A 19,398-nucleotide genomic window follows, 5' to 3' on the forward strand; every position below is an offset into this window, starting at 1 on the left:
TCGATTAGTTTTAAAATCTCGCCTCCCTCTCTGGGTAGTGAAGCATGACCTTGAAGTTGAGTTGGATTGAAACTATCACTATTCATCTCAGCGACCTCAAATCTAATATTGGTCATTTTCGGGGGGAGGGGATTTTGTGCAGAGGTGACAAATTATTTAGAGCAGAGGGGTGCACGGTAAATACGGGCCTGCCTGTATATTTCTAGCATTATAGCCAGTCTTATGAATGAAAACCTCAAGAAGGACAACAAAAGAATTTCCATTGTTGTTTCTGAGACAACTCTAAACTGAATAAACCTATAAGAGTATTTTGAAACAAAAGTACGTATGGGGCTATGTTCCAAGTTTTTTTTTCTCCCTTTAACGAGACTGTACTTATACGTACAACGGCCATTATTGCGTGATAGCATGGATAACCTTCTTTATGGCTGTATGTGATATACGTATTGATGGTCGGTAATTTACATTCGTCGCTTCTTCCCATTGCGAAAAAGTACCATCCACATAGGTGCAAGGTGGACCATACATGGCACGGCTGCGAGAGAAGTTACACTTTGGTGCGCTGACGTCATCCGACGGTAAATAAACATGACGACACAGCGCTCTGCAGCCACTAAGGTCCTCCGAGACATTAGAGTGGGAGGAGCAAGATACATAAAGAGAGGGAACAAGAGAGAAAAACAGTAGCTACAACTCACAATTTTTGATATCGAAATCAGTTGCTATCAGTGGAATATTATAGGGTGTTAATCAGTGCCAAACAATTGCTAGTACATAACCTAGGTCAAGATAGGAAAGAAATCGTTATAAACATATGTTCAGAAATGCATTTTTAGAACTACGGACTTTAAAAGCATTGAATTAAATGCTTAATTAACGTGGTGGTCCCGGATTCGATTCCCGGCCGATAATACTCTAATTTTTGGCGTTCACCTAGCGTTGTGGGGTGAACGGGGGAGTTACAAGAATAAAATACGTGTTGTTCACTCGGTCCAGAAAGCTCACGCCCAAGCAGAAGCCCACCCCGGGTAGTGATGTCAACCGGCTCACCTCGGTTCAACTGAGCGAACAGCTCGAGCCGGCTCGGTTAGGATGAAACACCGATTCGGTTCAGGTGAACTATCGGCTCGAGCCAGCTCGGTTGGGTGAGCTGTTGGCTCGGCTTGATAGTTAATGAGCTATCAGTCAAGCCGCTAGAGCCGTTGACAACCCTAAACTGGGCCGAACATGTTTGGCCGGCGCCCTATAACTTTTAACAATTTTTGGCTCGAACCCAAATACTTGCTCCAGCGGAACTCAACCCCAGAACTTCGTGAACGATGTCCTTGTCTCCTAGACTTCACTTCACGACTACCGAGGTCAGTAGTCAACTAGTTTTTAGTATTCGGATACAAACATAATAATAATAATAATAATAATAATAATAATAATAATAATAATAATAATAATAATAATAATAATAATGATGATGATTATTATTATTATGATTATGAAGTTGTAGTAAGTATCATTGATAATAATTGTATTGTCTATGTAGGATACTTGTAGAAAGTACTTGGAACTACACACAGCATTTGGCTCGTTTTGGCTCGACTCGACTCGAAACTCAAGTCAAATTCGAGTCGAGTTGGAGGAAATTTTTCGTGCCGAGTTCTCTAGTCGGGCTCAAAGATGTCTGTTTCGAGTCAAGTCGAGTTTCAGTGAAAACTCGCTCGAAGTCGTTTGTGGCCATCCCTACTTTCCTCCCACTGAAAGTGTCATGAAATTGTGGAGGAACTACTTAGAGAAAAAGTTCTTCATGTGCCATGAGACAAGGCAAGAAGTTAATACAATATACAAATAAAACTTTCGCTGCAAAAAGTTCGGTACGAATTACGGATGAAATAATACGGTATTATTGTTTATGTTGATTTTCTAGGTGTGTTTTCTGTATAGAGTTGGCAACGTTCTTGAAAAAGAGAGAGAGAAAGATTTGATGAAACTGCCAGTGGAGAGAAGTCCTTTTAACTTGTATCACTCTTCCTGTACCATCTGTAATTAAAGAGATAGAGAAAGAGACGGGAAGAGAGAGAGAGAATGAAACAGATAGAGATGTGATTTGTTTGTGCCAAAGGAGAAGGGCGTAAAAAAAAAAAAGGCCCGTGTTGTAGGAGGATTAGCTTAAACGTAGTAACGCCAAATGTTTTTGCAACATGATTGATAGGCCTTGGTGTTCTAGCGCTGAAGACGTATTACGCTCTTGTATGCGTGGTTAAGATTTTGCACTCATAACATGTACACAACAATATTTATGCCCAATTTGCGTGCTGAAAGTTGAGTTTTATTTTATTTTGTTTACTTGTATAGGCCGCCCGCGTTGTTGCTTGCGTAATTATTGAATTCTCTGTCGTTGCAAACCGTGACGTGTTACGGCCGGCCAAACTGTTTTAATTGGGTGAGGAAATCATAGGGTATAGCCAGGATGTGAAATTCTGGGGAGTTCATCCCCTCCCCCAGTTAATATTGTTTGAAGAAAATTCCCGCACTACTAGCTTACTGGGGAGATACATAAATAAAGCGACAATATTGTCACAAATTTATGAATTACTTTAATTAGTATGTAATAAACATACAGTAGTGTACGCTTCAGAGTTTTAATTTAGATATAAAAGGGGGTTGCCACGTTTGAAGAACTTGTAACTGTCATAAAAATAAATCTTAAACCCCACCATATTTCACCATATACACATAGTCTTGAAAGGGTCATAAAACATTTTTTTCCATCTTGCAAGGAGTTAAACAGTGTGCAACTTTCTGGGACGTCTTGCTTGCTACCTGCTATCGCCCTCCCGCTGACATAAAGGAAAAACCAGTTTCGCCGTTTCCGAAACAACGGATTCTTTTAGACAGGGAGGGGAAAGTGCGCCAAAATATACGTTTTTAATGATGTGGTTCACTGTTTGTCCACTAGATTGCAGTGCTGCATAGGTTGAAATACCTTTCTTGCTTTCAAGAAGTTGTAATATGTACACAGTAAATAGAAAGATTGGGTTTCAGTTGTTGTTTTTTTTTTTTTTTTTTTTTTTTTAATGACAGTTACTAGTTCTTGTAAACTGATAAGGCCTCTTTAACCACGTAGTCATGAAAGCTAGGAGTAGACCCTGTGGTACGTCCGTTGTGTTTTCTATAGTTATGAATGAAAATATCTGATATTCTGCTAGAACACCACTTCGTAACATGCTCATTTCGATATGCAAAGTAATTCAATTGATCGATTCCTTGAACCCTTTTGCATATACTTTAAGAATAGCTAAAGTAACATTCTTGAATTTTTGCATGTGGAAAAAATTTCTAAAATGGAATTGATATTGACGTTTTCATAATCGATTGTTACCTCTAGCGGATTCCATTACAATTCCCTCTTATTTATGAGTATTATGACTTTTATGACATGTACTTTGTGGACATTAAGTTAGATTCGAAATCAAAACTGAAAATTGTGGTCTGCTAAGAAATGATTTATTCGGAAACGGTTGCTGGATCCTTAGCTTCACTAAATTTAAAAACTCGACTAGTCGTCAGAGTTAAAAAGTGCTGCCTTTGTTTTGTTGCATAGGCGAAGTTGATCTGATCTTAATCTGAAGAACCATTGTTGTAATGAATTGTTGTTGTTTATGTCTGGTCTTAAAGACTCACTTCCTCTCTAAGACCACATGTTTATGTATCTGTATATAACAGAGAGATTGAGAGCAGGTGTATGCGAATTTAACATTTTTTTTTTCACTAGGCTCTCTAATTTAAGATCGAGGGTTCACAGATAAAACAAAGGCTAATGAACTTTCTTCGATTAAAACATTTTTTTCTTTCTTTCAATTAAGGAATGTCGTATTGCTTTTTTTTTCAAGAGGCCAGGTTTTTTTTCTTGGCTCAGCAGTGATGAGCAAACATTTTTAAAACAGGGCTAAGGGAAAAAAAAAACAAAGAAAGAAACATTCTGCTAGGCAAGACAACAATGGTACGTATATTTTACAGAAGTCCTGTAACACTAAGCCCTATTAATAACACAGGCATACACAAACCATAAATGTTCTATGCACCGGCCACCAGGGTATGGATTCGATGTATTTTGTTACACAGAATTCAAAATTCAAAACCCCAGGATAGTTGACCGTATCAGTTCCTTTTTATGGGTGAAAAACTTGAGCAATTTTGTATGGGAGGATACATGTAACACAACCATACAAAAAATGTTCTGTTCAGCCTACCCGGGGTATGGATTCGATGTATTTTCTTACACAGAATTCAAAATTCAAAACCCCAGGATAGTTGACCGCCTTAGTTCCTTTTTATGGGTGAAAAACTTGAGCAATTTTGTATGGGAGGATACATTTAACACAACCGTACAAAAAGTTCTGTTTAGCCTACCCCAGGGTATAGATTCAATGTATTTTGTTACACAGAATTCAAAATTCAAAACCCCAAGATAGGTGACCGTATCAGTTCCTTTTTATGGGGAATTTTGTATGGGAGGATACATTTAACACAACCATACAAAAAAAGTTCTGTTCAGCCTACCCCAGGGTATGGATTCGATGTATTTTGTTACACAGAATTCAAAATTCAAAACCCTAGGATAGTTGACCGTCTTAGTTCCTTTTTATGGGTGAAAAACTTGAGCAATTTTGTATGGGAGGATACATTTAACATAACCGTACAAAAAGTTCTGTTTAGCCTACCCCAGGGTATGGATTGAATGTATTTTGTTACACAGAATTCAAAATTCAAAACCCCAAGATAGGTGACCGTATCAGTTCCTTTTTATGGGGAATTTTGTATGGGAGGATACATTTAACACAACCATACAAAAAAAGTTCTGTTCAGCCTACCCCAGGGTATGGATTCGATGTATTTTGTTACACAGAATTCAAAATTCAAAACCCTAGGATAGTTGACCGTCTTAGTTCCTTTTTATGGGTGAAAAACTTGAGCAATTTTGTATGGGAGGATACATTTAACCCAACCGTACAAAAAGTTCTGTTTAGCCTACCCCAGGGTATAGATTCAATGTATTTTGTTACACAGAATTCAAAATTCAAAACCCTAGGATAGTTGACCGTATCAGTTCCTTTTTATGGGGAATTTTGTATGGGAGGATACATTTAACACAACCATACAAAAAAAAGTTCTGTTCAGCCTACCCCAGGGTATGGATTCGATGTATTTTGTTACACAGAATTCAAAATTCAAAACCCTAGGATAGTTGACCGTCTTAGTTCCTTTTTATGGGTGAAAAACTTGAGCAATTTTGTATGGGAGGATACATTTAACACAACCGTACAAAAAGTTCTGTTTAGCCTACCCCAGGGTATGGATTGAATGTATTTTGTTACACAGAATTCAAAATTCAAAACCCCAAGATAGGTGACCGTATCAGTTCCTTTTTATGGGGAATTTTGTATGGGAGGATACATTTAACACAACCATACAAAAAAAAGTTCTGTTCAGCCTACCCCAGGGTATGGATTCAATGTATTTTGTTACACAGAATTCAAAATTCAAAACCCTAGGATAGTTGACCGTCTTAGTTCCTTTTTATGGGTGAAAAACTTGAGCAATTTTGTATGGGAGGATACATTTAACACAACCGTACAAAAAGTTCTGTTTAGCCTACCCCAGGGTATGGATTGAATGTATTTTGTTACACAGAATTCAAAATTCAAAACCCCAAGATAGGTGACCGTGTCAGTTCCTTTTTATGGGCAATTTTGTATGGGAGGATACATTTAACACAACCATACAAAAAAAGTTCTGTTCAGCCTACCCCAGGGTATGGATTCGATGTATTTTGTTACACAGAATTCAAAATTCAAAACCCTAGGATAGTTGACCGTCTTAGTTCCTTTTTATGGGTGAAAAACTTGAGCAATTTTGTATGGGAGGATACATTTAACCCAACCGTACAAAAAGTTCTGTTTAGCCTACCGCAGGGTATGGATTCAATGTATTTTGTTACACAGAATTCAAAATTCAAAACCCTAGGATAGTTGACCGTCTTAGTTCCTTTTTATGGGTGAAAAACTTGAGCAATTTTGTATGGGAGGATACATTTAACCCAACCGTACAAAAAGTTCTGTTTAGCCTACCGCAGGGTATGGATTCAATGTATTTTGTTACACAGAATTCAAAATTCAAAACCCTAGGATAGTTGACCGTCTTAGTTCCTTTTTATGGGTGAAAAACTTGAGCAATTTTGTATGGGAGGATACATTTAACACAACCGTACAAAAAGTTCTGTTTAGCCTACCCCAGGGTATGGATTCAATGTATTTTGTTACACAGAATTCAAAATTCAAAACCCCAAGATAGGTGACCGTGTCAGTTCCTTTTTATGGGCAATTTTGTATGGGAGGATACATTTAACACAACCATACAAAAAAAGTTCTGTTCAGCCTACCCCAGGGTATGGATTCGATGTATTTTGTTACACAGAATTCAAAATTCAAAACCCCAGGATAGTTTACCGTCTTAGTTCCTTTTTATGGGTGAAAAACTTGAGCAATTTTGTATGGGAGGATACATTTAACACAACCATTCGAAAAAGTTCTGTTCAGCCTAGCCCAGGGTATGGATTCGATATATTTTGTTACACAGAATCTAAATTTCGAAACCCTAGGACGATTAACCGTCTCAGTTTTGTTTTGTGAGCGAAAAACATGTGTCCTCCCTATCCAAAATCACCCAAAATTTTCGCCCATTAAAAGGAATTGACTCAATCAGTCATCCTGGGGTTTTGAAGTTTTGATTCTGTGTAACAAAATACATCGAATCCATATCTTGGGGTCCACTGCACAGAACTTTTATTTGTGTGTGTGTGTAGGGGGGGGTAATTGAAATGTGATCATCAAGCTGAACATAAAAGGGAGGAAGAAAGAAGATAATCAAGATTAGAAAAAATATTTATTTTCGTTAATTCTTCTTCTTTTCATTCATTAAATTAGGAATCATGTCATGGGTTAGATAGAACTCTTCAAGGGGTCGCTTCTGTCTCGCCTGTCGTAGTTTGCCCATCACTGGTTAAGAGGTCCCATCACGGCAAAATTAAAATACCGCTAATTTTACAGTAATTATGTGATATCTTCAAATAGATAAAAGATAATCAAAACATGGAACAAGACCTCCCTAGACAATATTATTTTACATGAGATACCGTTATCACCACTCACTTATCTACTTTCGATTTCAAGCCATTTAGAAATCCGGCATTTATTTTCGCGTTTCTAAATGGCCGCAAACGGAAAGCTACTAGGTGACTCGCGATAACGGTACCTCATGCAAAATAATATTGTCTAGGGCGCTCTTGTTTTACATTTCGATTATCTTTTTTCTATTTGAAGATATCACAGAATTACTGAAAAATTAGCGGTATTTTAATTTCGCAGTGATAAGGACTCTTAAGATTATATCGAGCACTGGGTTGTTGAGACTCAAATGATTGAGGTTCTACTGTAAATTGACTTATGCTTTGCTTCAACATTTTCGTGCAGCGATATTATATTAAGAGTCTTCATCCCGGCGAAATTAAAATACCGCTAATTTTATTGTAATTATGTGATATCTTCAAATATATAAAAGGTAATTGAAATATGGAACAAGAGCGCCCTAGACAATATTATTTTGCGTGAGATACCGTTATCACAAGTCACCTAGTGGCTTTCCATTTTCAGCTGTTTAGAAACGCGAAAATAAATGCCGATTTTAAAAATGGCTCGAAATTGAAAGCAGATAAGTGAGTCGTGATAACGGTTTCTCATGTAAAATAATATTGTCTAGGGCGCTCTTGTTTCACATTTCGATTATCTTTTATCTATTTGAAGATATCACATAATTACTGTAAAATTAGCGGTATTTTAATTTCGCCGGGATGAAGATTCTTAAAAAAAAAAAATCGAATACTGGGGCCATCATTTGGTTTGTCTTATACAAAGTATAATCTTTGTATATGACAATTCTTGGCTCTTATGCAGCAAAAGATATTCTAGTACCAAAATTATCGTGATGTAACACTTTATCATGGCTAACTGTGCCCTTCAGAAGTCAACAATGATGGAAGAATTAGGGGAAGTGTTGGACCTTACCGATATGACCTCGTCCACCTTTGGCGCCCTTGTAAGCCAAGCGAGTGGCCGGCAATCGTCGCATCGAAGTAGATAGTAATATAGAGACCTACAATACTTGTAACCTTGGATGCTTCACCCACCACACCTGTTAACTCAACCTTAGCCTCGTTTTCACATTTAAAGTGTAATGTATGTATGTATGTTCACCTCCTAGCTTTGATTGTTGATGTAGAGAACTGAAATTGTTGGTAGTTTTGGAACAGCTGAAACGCGCCATGTGTATGTGACCCAGAATTGTTTAGGGAAAAAAAAAAAACTTTTTGGCCCTGTCTCCCTGCAACCGCCGCTTTTAGCTGTGACATCACCATCTTCTTCCATCCGAGTTGCTCGGCTGGAGTATTTTCGAGTAGTGCCAACTATTTATTCCGTGTGTGTTTCTTTCTCTTTTACCAGGTGGAGTGTGAGTTCGTGTATGTGGGGATGCATGGCGTCCGTGCTTTATGTGTAGTAGACGGCACCCATCACCACCACCAGCACTAGCGCAAATGACGTTGCTGTGGCCCACGTGAACGTGTGTGTGTGTATGTGTATGCGCGTACGTACGTAATTGCGTGCGCGCGCGCCTTCGTTATTGAGAAAGAAATCCTGCGATGTCCATCCGGGTGCTGGGCGAAGTGACCAGGTGAGTAGTTGTGACGTCAGAAGCTGACGGTATTGTTGTGTGCAAGTACTTGTTTATAGTGCGTACCATAAGAGCAAGAATGTAAACTATGCTGGTTTGATTTTTTTCTTTTTTCTAACAACCGAAGATGATACTTTCTTTTGGATGCTTTGATAACAACTCCACAAGATAAACTGCCCTTAAATTATAGTGATTTATGAAAGTAAGTTCCACCAGTTCGGAAATGTGATAGTTGAATCTTTCACTAAAAGAAATAAATTATGGTAAATGAGAGTAAAGAATAGAATATTTAATTGAAAAACGAATAAAGTGGTAAGAGACGGGACATCCCGACTAGGGTCGGCCCTAGGCAATTTGCCGCCCTGTACAATATCATTATTTGCCACCCCTACCGCCCGCTGGAATCACTTTCCTCTCAAGAGTGGGCAGTGACCACCCCGTTTCTCCAGAAAGAGCATGTCTTAAAAGCCTATGCTATCTGATCATGAATAACAAACGAGAGGGGAAAACACTCGCACTCAGAAAGCCCTAAATATTACAAATACAATCTCGTTGTGTCTGTTTTTTCTTTCTTTCTTTAAATAATAATCTATTATGTTAGTAAAAGATAAAAAAAACACACCTGCAGAGGAAAGATAGTAATCATTTTTATAGAATTCAATATGGAGCTTCAATCTCAATACATCAGTTTGCAATTCCAGTGACACCAGCTCTTTTATCTTTTTCTTCATTTTCCTTCTATATCTGTTAATTTGTTTAAAAAAAATGTTTCCACCTTCAATAATAAGGAACTTGTTTGTGAGAGAGACAAGACCAGCTCTCATATCAAAACCGTGACGACTAACTAAATGGAACAGTGTTCGAGAATTGAATTCTTGTACTTGACAACAATCAAGTTATTCATGCTGGGATTTGTTTGATCATTTGCTTTAGCACTGTCCATGTGACCTTAAACTAATGCAACCTAAACATGGTTTATGAATGTAGTATTCAAATAGAAGATCAGTTAAGTAAATGTATGTACCATCTTCATCATGAATTCTGTTTCCAACAAGAAATATTTATTTTAAATAATATAGTTGTGACAGATTTTGCTGCCCCGTGCACATATGGTAGAGCCAGCCCAGACCCGTCATAACCCAAGGCACAGTATTAGTTCAACCCACCGGAGTGAAGAAATATTTGAATAAATATAAATTCTGTTATTTTCTCGTTAAGGCTTTTAACTGACTTTAAAAAAAAATAGTGGATAGGCCTACCTTAATGAAGGATATGAACAATATAGAAAATGAGCCACGAGGTATCTGCAAAATGCTGCCAAATAAGCTAAAAGCTATTCAAATACCATTTCGTATAGTCCAGAAATTTGAGTTGGTAGTTTATGACGTCAGAAACGTTAGACACTCATATTTATACATTATACGAAAAGTCTAGAAAAAAACAATTAAAGCGAAATGTCATTTTTTGTGCAAAATTGAGTTGGAGGCACGCTGACTCAGTGGTAGATGGCTTATCTCTGGTGTGTGGGGTCCCTAGTTCGATTCCTGACTAAGTAAGTTTGTGGTGGACAACATCGTGTCCGTGAGTTTTCTCGGCATACCTGCGTTTCTTGCCAAATTTTCATTCCACCAATTTTTCCATTATCATCATTCATTTGCCTTAATACATCCGTCTAGCTTAGCGTAAGGGGCATAATCGTAGGACGTTAAACTGAAGGATTTCGTTTCCAAATTGAGTTACTGATATCAGTGTGTACCGCTTGAGGAATAGAATCTCCTATCCTATTATTATAGATATACTTATTATACATCAGGGCTGGATTAACCCATTTGGAGGCTAGAGACAATATGTGGCCCCTGTTGACTTCACCTCTACAGTTACTAACAAGTAAGTCAGATCAATTTTCGCGTACCTGCCAGAACAACACGGTCTAGTGATCTCTTTTACGCTCGAGCTGTGAGAGTTAATATTGTCCAAAGGTCCCTTCTAAACCGAATTGTTAGCACGTATAATCAATTACCAGAAACTGTAGACGTTTTTTTCAAATGAGCATACCTTCAAATCATCTATAAATAAACTATCTTTGTAATGTTGCCATTGTACTGTACCATCTTGATTTCAAATTATTCTATTGTTGTGTTACATAATTGTTAAAATGTTTCAGTGTAAAATGACCTAGTGCTGTATCTGAAACCTATTATAAATAAATAAATAAAATAAAGTACAGTAGGTAAGTTTTTTTTTAATTTTTTTTTTAAGGATAATGATCGTATCTTCGTGATTCTTTTAAGATAGCCAGTTGAGAGTTTGATCACAGTGGAGGCTCCTATCCACCTTGAGGCCCGGGGCTATAGCTGCCCTAAGCCCCGCACTGAATCCGGCCCTGTAGTACATAAGTTATTTACGATCAGTATTTATTTATTTTATTCCTGTTATTTATTAAGCGAACCGTGGTTTTGAAGTTTGAAATGCAATTTCCGCAGAATGAAAAGAATACCTTTCGCCTTTTCTTCCCTTTGGTCTTTAGCCATTAATTCGTGTGATAGCATTTTATTTATTTATTTATTTATTTATGAACATATTTCCAGGTACAGCTGAACGCCTGTTTACACTGCGATATCAAACAAATCTAAAAGACGATAACATTGTGGAATAACAATAACAAAATAACATTTATTACGTAATAACAAGAAAGGTTGATGGTAGCTGACTAGAATTTATCTATTGAAATGATATCGTAGTGCAGAGTTATATGCAGCTTCAGAATTAAATAAATCTACGGGTATATGTGACGTTTCGTTGTATAATTTAGGAAGCTTATAGGACAGAGAACGGTGAACTACTGAAAGTCTAGGTCGTATTATATGAAAAAGATGTGTTTATCTGAATGGAATTCGGAAATACAATCCTGAGAGTACCGTTTCGGACTGAATTTGACCATGTGTGAGGTTATACAGATTAGGGATGGCCAATTCCGGATTTTTTTACTTTCCAGAATACGGAAAGTAAAATCGGAAAAAAATTCCGAAATTCAGAAAAAAATGTGTAATGTAGAAAATTCTGGATTTCGAAGAAAAACTAGATTTCAGAAAAATTCCGGAATTTTTCCGAATTCCAGAATATTTTCGAAATCCGGGAAATAAATTTTCCGAAATCCGGAATACAGATATTTGAGGTCACTGATTTTATGACAAGTGTTAGGCAATTGAATATTTAGAGTTGTTAACATTTCCTGCTTTTCATTGCATGTGTGACATATATTCTAAAACGTACTATTGGAAGGAAGATGTTTAGAACTGGCCTTACTTCCTATACTTTTGATGTTTTTCATTCTTAATTATCTTTATTATCTTTAGTCAGTCTAACCGAAAAGCCTTAAATTGAGTTTTTAAAAAGTAAAAATCATGTCTCTTGGTTTTGTTGAATATTTCCACTCATTTTGTCGAGACTTCTTCAGAGCCACAATAACGATGAGGATCTCTCAATAAAGTAGGACGAAATATACTGCAAGTAAAATATTTAGAATAAACATAAAACGGCAAGCTTATTGAATATGGCAAAGTTCGAAAGTGTTTGGCGCTTTGACGTCTCAGTCTTATGACAAGATATTTAGCAAATACAGTATATCAATTAAATAATAAGCAAATTGTAAACAGTCTAATGCTTTTATTTTGTACTTATTATTTTGTTATTTTCTATTTTGAAAAAATTTGGTAAAGTGACTCTTGTAGCTGTATCGTTCTCGTTTTTGATGCGGAAATCACGGGTTCGATTCCAGGTGGGAATAGGAACTCACGAATAGTTTTCCACTTTCAGATATAAGTGGCGTTAAAGAATGACGTTAAAGTATAGGGAAAGATAATAAATATGGAAACAGAACCAACGCTAACCTCCAATCCAGTCATCCAACTGTATAACAGTGTTCGGAACTTTCTAAACTTTTACCATTATAAAATATTGGACAAGGTGATACAGAGTTGCATTGTGGTGAGAATAAACTATAATATTATGCGTCCATAGTTTGATATATATTTTTTACGCCCATTTCAGCTGTACATGTCTTGTTTCCTTATGTATTATAAACATTCACAACAGATCAAGTATCGCAAAATTTTACATACTTCATTCAGAGGTGATTCCAAATATGAGAAACACAGTTGAGTCTCATATTTTTTTTTACTGACTGATAGTGCAATTATACCTCCACAGGAATGAATGATCCTACATTCTCTTAAATCAGAGAATAAAAACCCACTGTATTATGTGAGTACATGAAATACTGACCCTGCACTTTGTGTCCAGTGACTATAAATTAGGAAGACATTATTTGGTAATTTATCGAGGATTTGTTGTAACTTAATGTCAGGCTGAAGTTTGTGTCTTGGGCAAGGTTAGGAAGATATGAATAGAGGATGTTGTGTGTGGGAAGAAACTAGAAGGTTGCTTTTACCTTTTAAGATGTTGTTTTGTAAGATCAGAAATGTAAAGCAAATTGTTCTTCGTAGATACCATGTGCGACAGAGCAAAAGTCAAAATGATGGACTCGATTTCAGAAGTTTATTCAGTGAAATCTAATAAACACACAGTATCTTATTGTGAGGCATGTGCTTAGAATGGTAAACTGTGAAAGTTTTCTTTAAGAGTCTTCATGCCGGCGAAATTAAAATACCGCTAATTTTACAGTAATTATGTAATATCTTCAAATAGATAAAAGATAATCAAAATGTGGAACAAGAGCGCCCTAGACAATATTATTTTACATGAGAAACCGTTATCACGACTCACCTACCTGCTTTCGATTTCGAGCCATTTTGAAAATCGGCATTTATTTTCGCGTTTCTAAACAGCTGAAAACGGAAAGCCACTAGGTGACTTGTGATAACGGTACCTCACGCAAAATAATATTGTCTAGGGCGCTCTTGTTCCATATTTCAATTATCTTTTATATATTTGAAGATATCACATAATTACAATAAAATTAGCGGTATTTTAATTTCGCCGGGATGAAGACTCTTAAGCATGAGCACTTCGAGTAACACGACACACGTCAAGCCGATAGTCTCACAAGGTGACCAGAACTTTTACTTTTAAAAACGGGACGCATACGAATTGGTGACGGGGGGAGGGGGAGTGACTTCCACATTGCATTTTGGGACTCAGCAGTGTTTTCAATTTACAAAATACACAAGTAAGAATAATAACACAGCGTTTCTAACTTAAGTACTACCCAAAAATACTTTTAACTACTTCAACACTCAGAGTTACCACTCGATTCCCACTTGAACCACAAAACACTCAATTCTCATTTGAATATTCAGAAGTTCTAGGCACGGCTGAACCTTCCCAATGAGTGTTGGTACGGTAGAGTGTAGAATTAGCATTGACCATTTATATTTTGAATAATGATTGCGGGACACCTGGGTCATGTTTGCTTAAAAACGGGACATTTAGGCGTCCCGTTTGAGAATCAGGAAAAAAACGGGACAACTGTTGAAAATAAGGGACTGTCCCGGCTAAAACGGGACGTCTGGTCACCTTGATAGTCTGTCTCCTGCCAAATCTTTTGTAGGCTGTTGCGGTCCATACCAGCAATTCATTTCATGCTTGGTGCTAACTTTTATCGGTAGAAAGTGGAAACACTGCGTGGGAACTAAACTTTGAAAATTAAGAGCCTGCCTTACTAAAAAATAACGCAAAATTTACAATTTTTCTTTTGCTTGTTTATTCATAAATTAAGGAAGATAATGAAATGAATCTTACCACAATCATAGGTAATGTTATTCTACAATAGAAAATATGAACCTGAAGAATATTCAGTGTTGCCATCCATAGAAATTACAGTGTTGCCAGAATAACAATTTCCCTAAAATCTAAGTTAAGGCAACGACTAGAGGAATGATCCTAACTGCACTTGGTTACGTATTGTGTTGTTTTGGTTTGCTGTGAACTACTTTTTAAATAGCATTATTATTTAGTTTTAATAACTGTATGTTAAAACTATTTTGTTTATTACAAACTAAATACGTACAACTATTATTTAAAAAGTAGTTCACAGGAAACCAAAACAACATGATACGTATTCAAATGCAGTTGAGTTCGTTCCTCTAGTCGCTGCCTTAACCTAGATTTTAGGGAAATTGTTATTCTTGCAACACTGTAATTTCTATGGATGGCAATATTGAAAATTCTTCAGGTTCACATTTTCTGTTGTAGCACAACATTATATATTATTGTGGTAAGTTGCATTATATTATGTCTTTTCTCTTATGAAAAACAAGCAAAAGAAAAATTGTAAATTTTGTGTTATTTTTAGTAAGGCAGTCCTCTTAACCTCTCGAAGCACATGTCTCACAATAACATATGTGTATTAGATTTAACACAATAATTTCTGAAGTCGGGTCCGTCATTTTGACTTGCCCTGTATTAATTAAATCCCGCAGCAACCAACAAGTGTGGAATTATGCGGTAGTTGTTTCGCGAAAAGTTTTCTTTGTCATTGTTGCTATGTCTGTGATCGTTTACAAAAAACAAAAAGGTTGTTTTAAAATAAAATACACAGCGAGTTACATCGCAGGCCAAACTTAGAGCAGTAAATTGTAAATTACAAAAATATTTTGTGATGCAGAGTATGTGTGACATAGCCTGCAATAGGTACACGAAAAATCTAATGTAACCTTTTTATTGGAGCAGGGAGGGAGGAACGAAAACATAAGTTCAAAGTACTTTACTGTTGTGAAATGTAGGTACTTCGAATAATACTATATGCAATTGTCTTTATCATAAAATTGATTCAGTATGTGTGGAATGTAAAACACCTCGATTATTCGTAAATGTATTTCTGAAAATATAGGGTAAATGTTGCAAATTTATATACAGTCTTTGTTTTTGTTCCGTTGTTGAGTTCAGTTCTACTCACTACTGAGGACCACTCACGCAATTCCCGGGGGAATGGCGGACATGTCCCCTCCAATCTTGGAACTGGGAGGGACTGTCGCCCCCAATAACCCGACTGGATTTATTTATTTATTTTATTTATTTATTATATTTTATTTATTTATTTATTTTTGGAGAAATGTGATTATTTGTGTGCGACTGCCATCACTGTAAGACGAAATTGATGTTCCTCCAGAAAAATCCTCAAATCTGCCCGCCTCACAATGTTGAAGGCAACTTTACTCCCCTGAACCTACAAGCACTGTTTTTCAACTTTATAAAATTTTTAACATCGCTTATTATGGAAACGATCTTACCCGTTCATCCCAATATTGAAAACATTTGTGCCGCTGCTGAGAACCAGGGATTTGATAACTCCATAAAGTTGGAGGGCGCACCGGGCATTTGCCCAGTTGCCCGGCGAGCCATCCCACCCCTGGATCATAGACTTAACAGGAAAATATTACTACGCTGGAGTTTTTGAAAAATTAGTGTATTGTATATTCCAAAATAGTTTTTTTTTAATGTTTTCATACATTTGTATTACTGTTGATACTAAAATATGAAGACCATGTAAAAATAATCGGTCTTAGTTTGCTATCTAGCCTATAAATACCTTCTAGTAACTTGAACCAAGGAGAATACACAATAGAGACACAAATGCGTTGCGTGTCTTCTTTGTCCATCGTTCTTGTCAAATACTTTAGCTGTTTGCTTATGTCCCTGATTATTTATACAAGTAAGTGGATTGTAAATTAAACCTAGGCAGTTTATGAAGTATCTGAAATATGAGAACCCAGTAGCTATGACATGGTGCTACAAGTCCACCAAGGTTATTTTCTGCTGCTCTCTTCTCAAAAGAGTTTGCAAAAGGTGTTTTTTCTTTCTTTCTTTTTCTCTTTTTTTAAAAAGATCATATTTCGCACGCAATTTGAAGAACGCGGTCTTCGACAATGATCTGCAAGGAACATGCACCTCTTAGAATCCTTTCAGATGTCGCGTTTTATAGTTGACAACGTAGTCATCGGCGTGGTTATTGCACACATTACGACGCATTTCGGTTCAGATTTTTTAAAAAATCAAAATTCACAACCAGTTTCATGAACAGTGACATTGTGAATTTTAGTATGTAAGAGTTCGTAAAGTGAAGGGCTGTTTTAAAGACCATTTACCGTTTGTCAACGTTATTTTACACAAAAGAAGATTTTTGTTTTAAAAAAAATCAAATAACCTATTAAAACAAACGTCAAAGTTAGGGGCCACGGTGGCTCAGTGGTAGAGCGTTCACCTCTGGTGCTTGGGGTCCCGGGTTCAAACCCTGCACCCGGGATGGACAAACACCGTGTGGGTGGGTTTCCTCGGGGTTCTTCCGTTTCATCCCACTTTCTTCATTCCTCCATTTCATTCATCTCCTATCATCACCGTCATCTTTAGCCTAACCGGCATAACCGTGGGACGTAAAACTCAAAAATTTCATTTCAAACGTCAAAGTTCAGTTTACAGAAAAGATGTGAAATTTGACAAAAATTAAAACATCAATGTTACATAAGATTAGCTATTTTTAAGACTTCGTAACGAATTGATTTATTTTGATTACCGCTCTACACAGACCCGGCATTGATGCGCCAAATGTATCGATTATTGACACAGGAGTGTTGTTCCACTCTTCCTGCATCAACAGGAATTTTTCATTGACATTTCGGGCTTCTTTTTCTAATTATGTGAAGCTTGTTCCATAGCTGCTCTATAACATGTAAGGCAGGATTTCGATTGAGCCAGTCCAGGAATGGAATATGGTAGTGGCTGAACTAAAACCATACATGTATATTAGGTGCCGTACGTTTCGTGTTGATAAAGACCTGCACGACCATGAAAATGCCAATCATAAGGCAGAATGGGCCAGAAGGTATGATGAAGTTTTTGCCCTAAAAGTGAGATTTCAAGACATTCTAGAAGACAGGGTGGCTCAGTGGTAGGGCCCTGTCTTGGTGCGTGGGATCCCTGGTTGGATTTTCGCCCAACTAAGACTGGTGGACAATATCGTATCCGTGGGTTTTCTCGGGGTACTCCTGTTTCCTTCAGCATGCTCATTCCACCAATTCTTCCATCGTCATTCACTTGCCTTAATCATCCGTGTCCCCTTTAGCCTAGCAGGGCATAGTTGTGGGACGTTCAACTGAAATATTTCATTTCATTCCAAAAATTGCAACGCGAACGGTACACTCTAAAATTCGAGTTATATTATAAAAAAAACATATTATCTTTTTGGATAGAACCAGGACTTCCCAAGGCAATTTGCCGCCCCGTACAATGTATCATTTGCCCCCCCTTTTCTCCAGAAAGAACAAATTTTAAAAACAAACGATTTTAAGTATTCTACCCTGTCATGAACAACGAATGGAAGGGAAAGTGCACTCGCACTCAGAAATACCTAAACACTACAAATACAATCTCTTGTGTCTGCTTTTTGGTTTAAATAATAATTTATTATGTTAGAGAAAGATAAAGCAAGCACAACTGCACAGGAAACATGATAATCCCTTTTACAGAATTCAGTATCGATCTCCAATTTCAATATATCGATTTGCAATTCTAGTGCAACTAGCTCTCTTATCTTGATTTCTTGATTTCCCTTTTACATCTCTTAAAAATATAGAAATAAAACTTATTTCCACCTTCAATGATAAGGAACTTGTTTGTGACAAAGAGAAGACTAGTATCCATATCAAAACTGTGGTGACTGACTCAAACCAGATACATATACCTCCTTGGTTTGATGCCCAGTTGATGCAGATATGGGTTGAATCCCATGTTACGCTTTTAAGTTCATAGTTCATCAAACTTCATTTAGAGGGGACAGAAGACCGAACTCTTTCACCGTATACAGTACAGCCCATCTTTATCTTTGAAAGTGCTTGTTGAAACTAATGGATCAGATATTTGAGAACTTTATGAGTTTGAGATTAGAACAAAAAATGAAGTTTGGTGCGATGGAGCTCGAACCAGGGTCCCTTCGCACTGGAGGTAGTGCTCCGTCCACTGAACCATCGAGCCCCTAAGTACCTAATTGAGCAAATAAGCATACACATGGATATTTGTCTCCCCTGAGGCTTGTTATCTTAATCCAAAGCATTGGAAAGTGAAAGGTCGCTCGCCATATGTGAAAGATCTACCTATATCTAGTATGAGAGACCAGTTTGCAACCACCAAAGGTTCCATTTGTTGCTGAAAGGCGTCTGAGATACGTGTAAGTTGAAAGAGAAGAATCGAATGTAGGTGTGTTGCCATTCCACGTTTTTTTTTTTTTTTTTCTCGGTTCCTATTCTGAGAGTTCAAACCATTCCGGGGGAGTTGAGTGTGGGCTTTTTCTTACATCAAGCGACATTTGGACATCATCCAGACATAATTGGACTCAAAATTTAAAAAAAAAATCAGTAAGGCTTGTGAAAATTAATAAATATTTTTTTCTATTTTATTCGACTGCTGCTAGTAGAGGGAGGATGCTGAATTTTGTTCTGATTGAAGTGTGAAACCATTAATTTTAATTAGGGTTATCCAGACAGGAAGAGTGTGTCGAACCTGATTCAAGGAAAGCAGCGTGGGATGTGATTTTATGCCAGTCAGGAGGGTGTCTCCTGTATATTGCTCTTTTTATTTTTTATTTATTTCATTGAAGGACATCATCAT

At 37.0% G+C, this 19,398-nt stretch overlaps 1 protein-coding gene across 7 annotated transcripts in view; it reads left to right on the forward strand.

Moving 5' to 3' along the window:
• Positions 1-19,398, forward strand: part of raw (NDT-like domain-containing protein raw) — a 482,020-nt gene that overhangs the window by 126,739 nt on the left and 335,883 nt on the right. For 6 of the 7 annotated variants that reach the window (XM_081764465.1, XM_081764468.1, XM_081764463.1 and 3 more), the window contains exon 2: positions 8,550-8,778. The exons of the other annotated variant lie outside the window; for it this stretch is intronic. In XM_081764465.1, coding sequence (XP_081620591.1) covers positions 8,747-8,778 — 32 coding nt within the window. In that variant the 5' untranslated portion in view covers positions 8,550-8,746. The remainder of the gene's footprint in view (positions 1-8,549; positions 8,779-19,398) is intronic. 7 annotated transcript variants of the gene reach the window in all.

This window comes from Thermobia domestica, chromosome 7 (assembly GCF_964235325.1).
Source record: "Thermobia domestica chromosome 7, izTheDome1.hap1.1, whole genome shotgun sequence".
NCBI lineage: Eukaryota > Metazoa > Arthropoda > Insecta > Zygentoma > Lepismatidae > Thermobia > Thermobia domestica.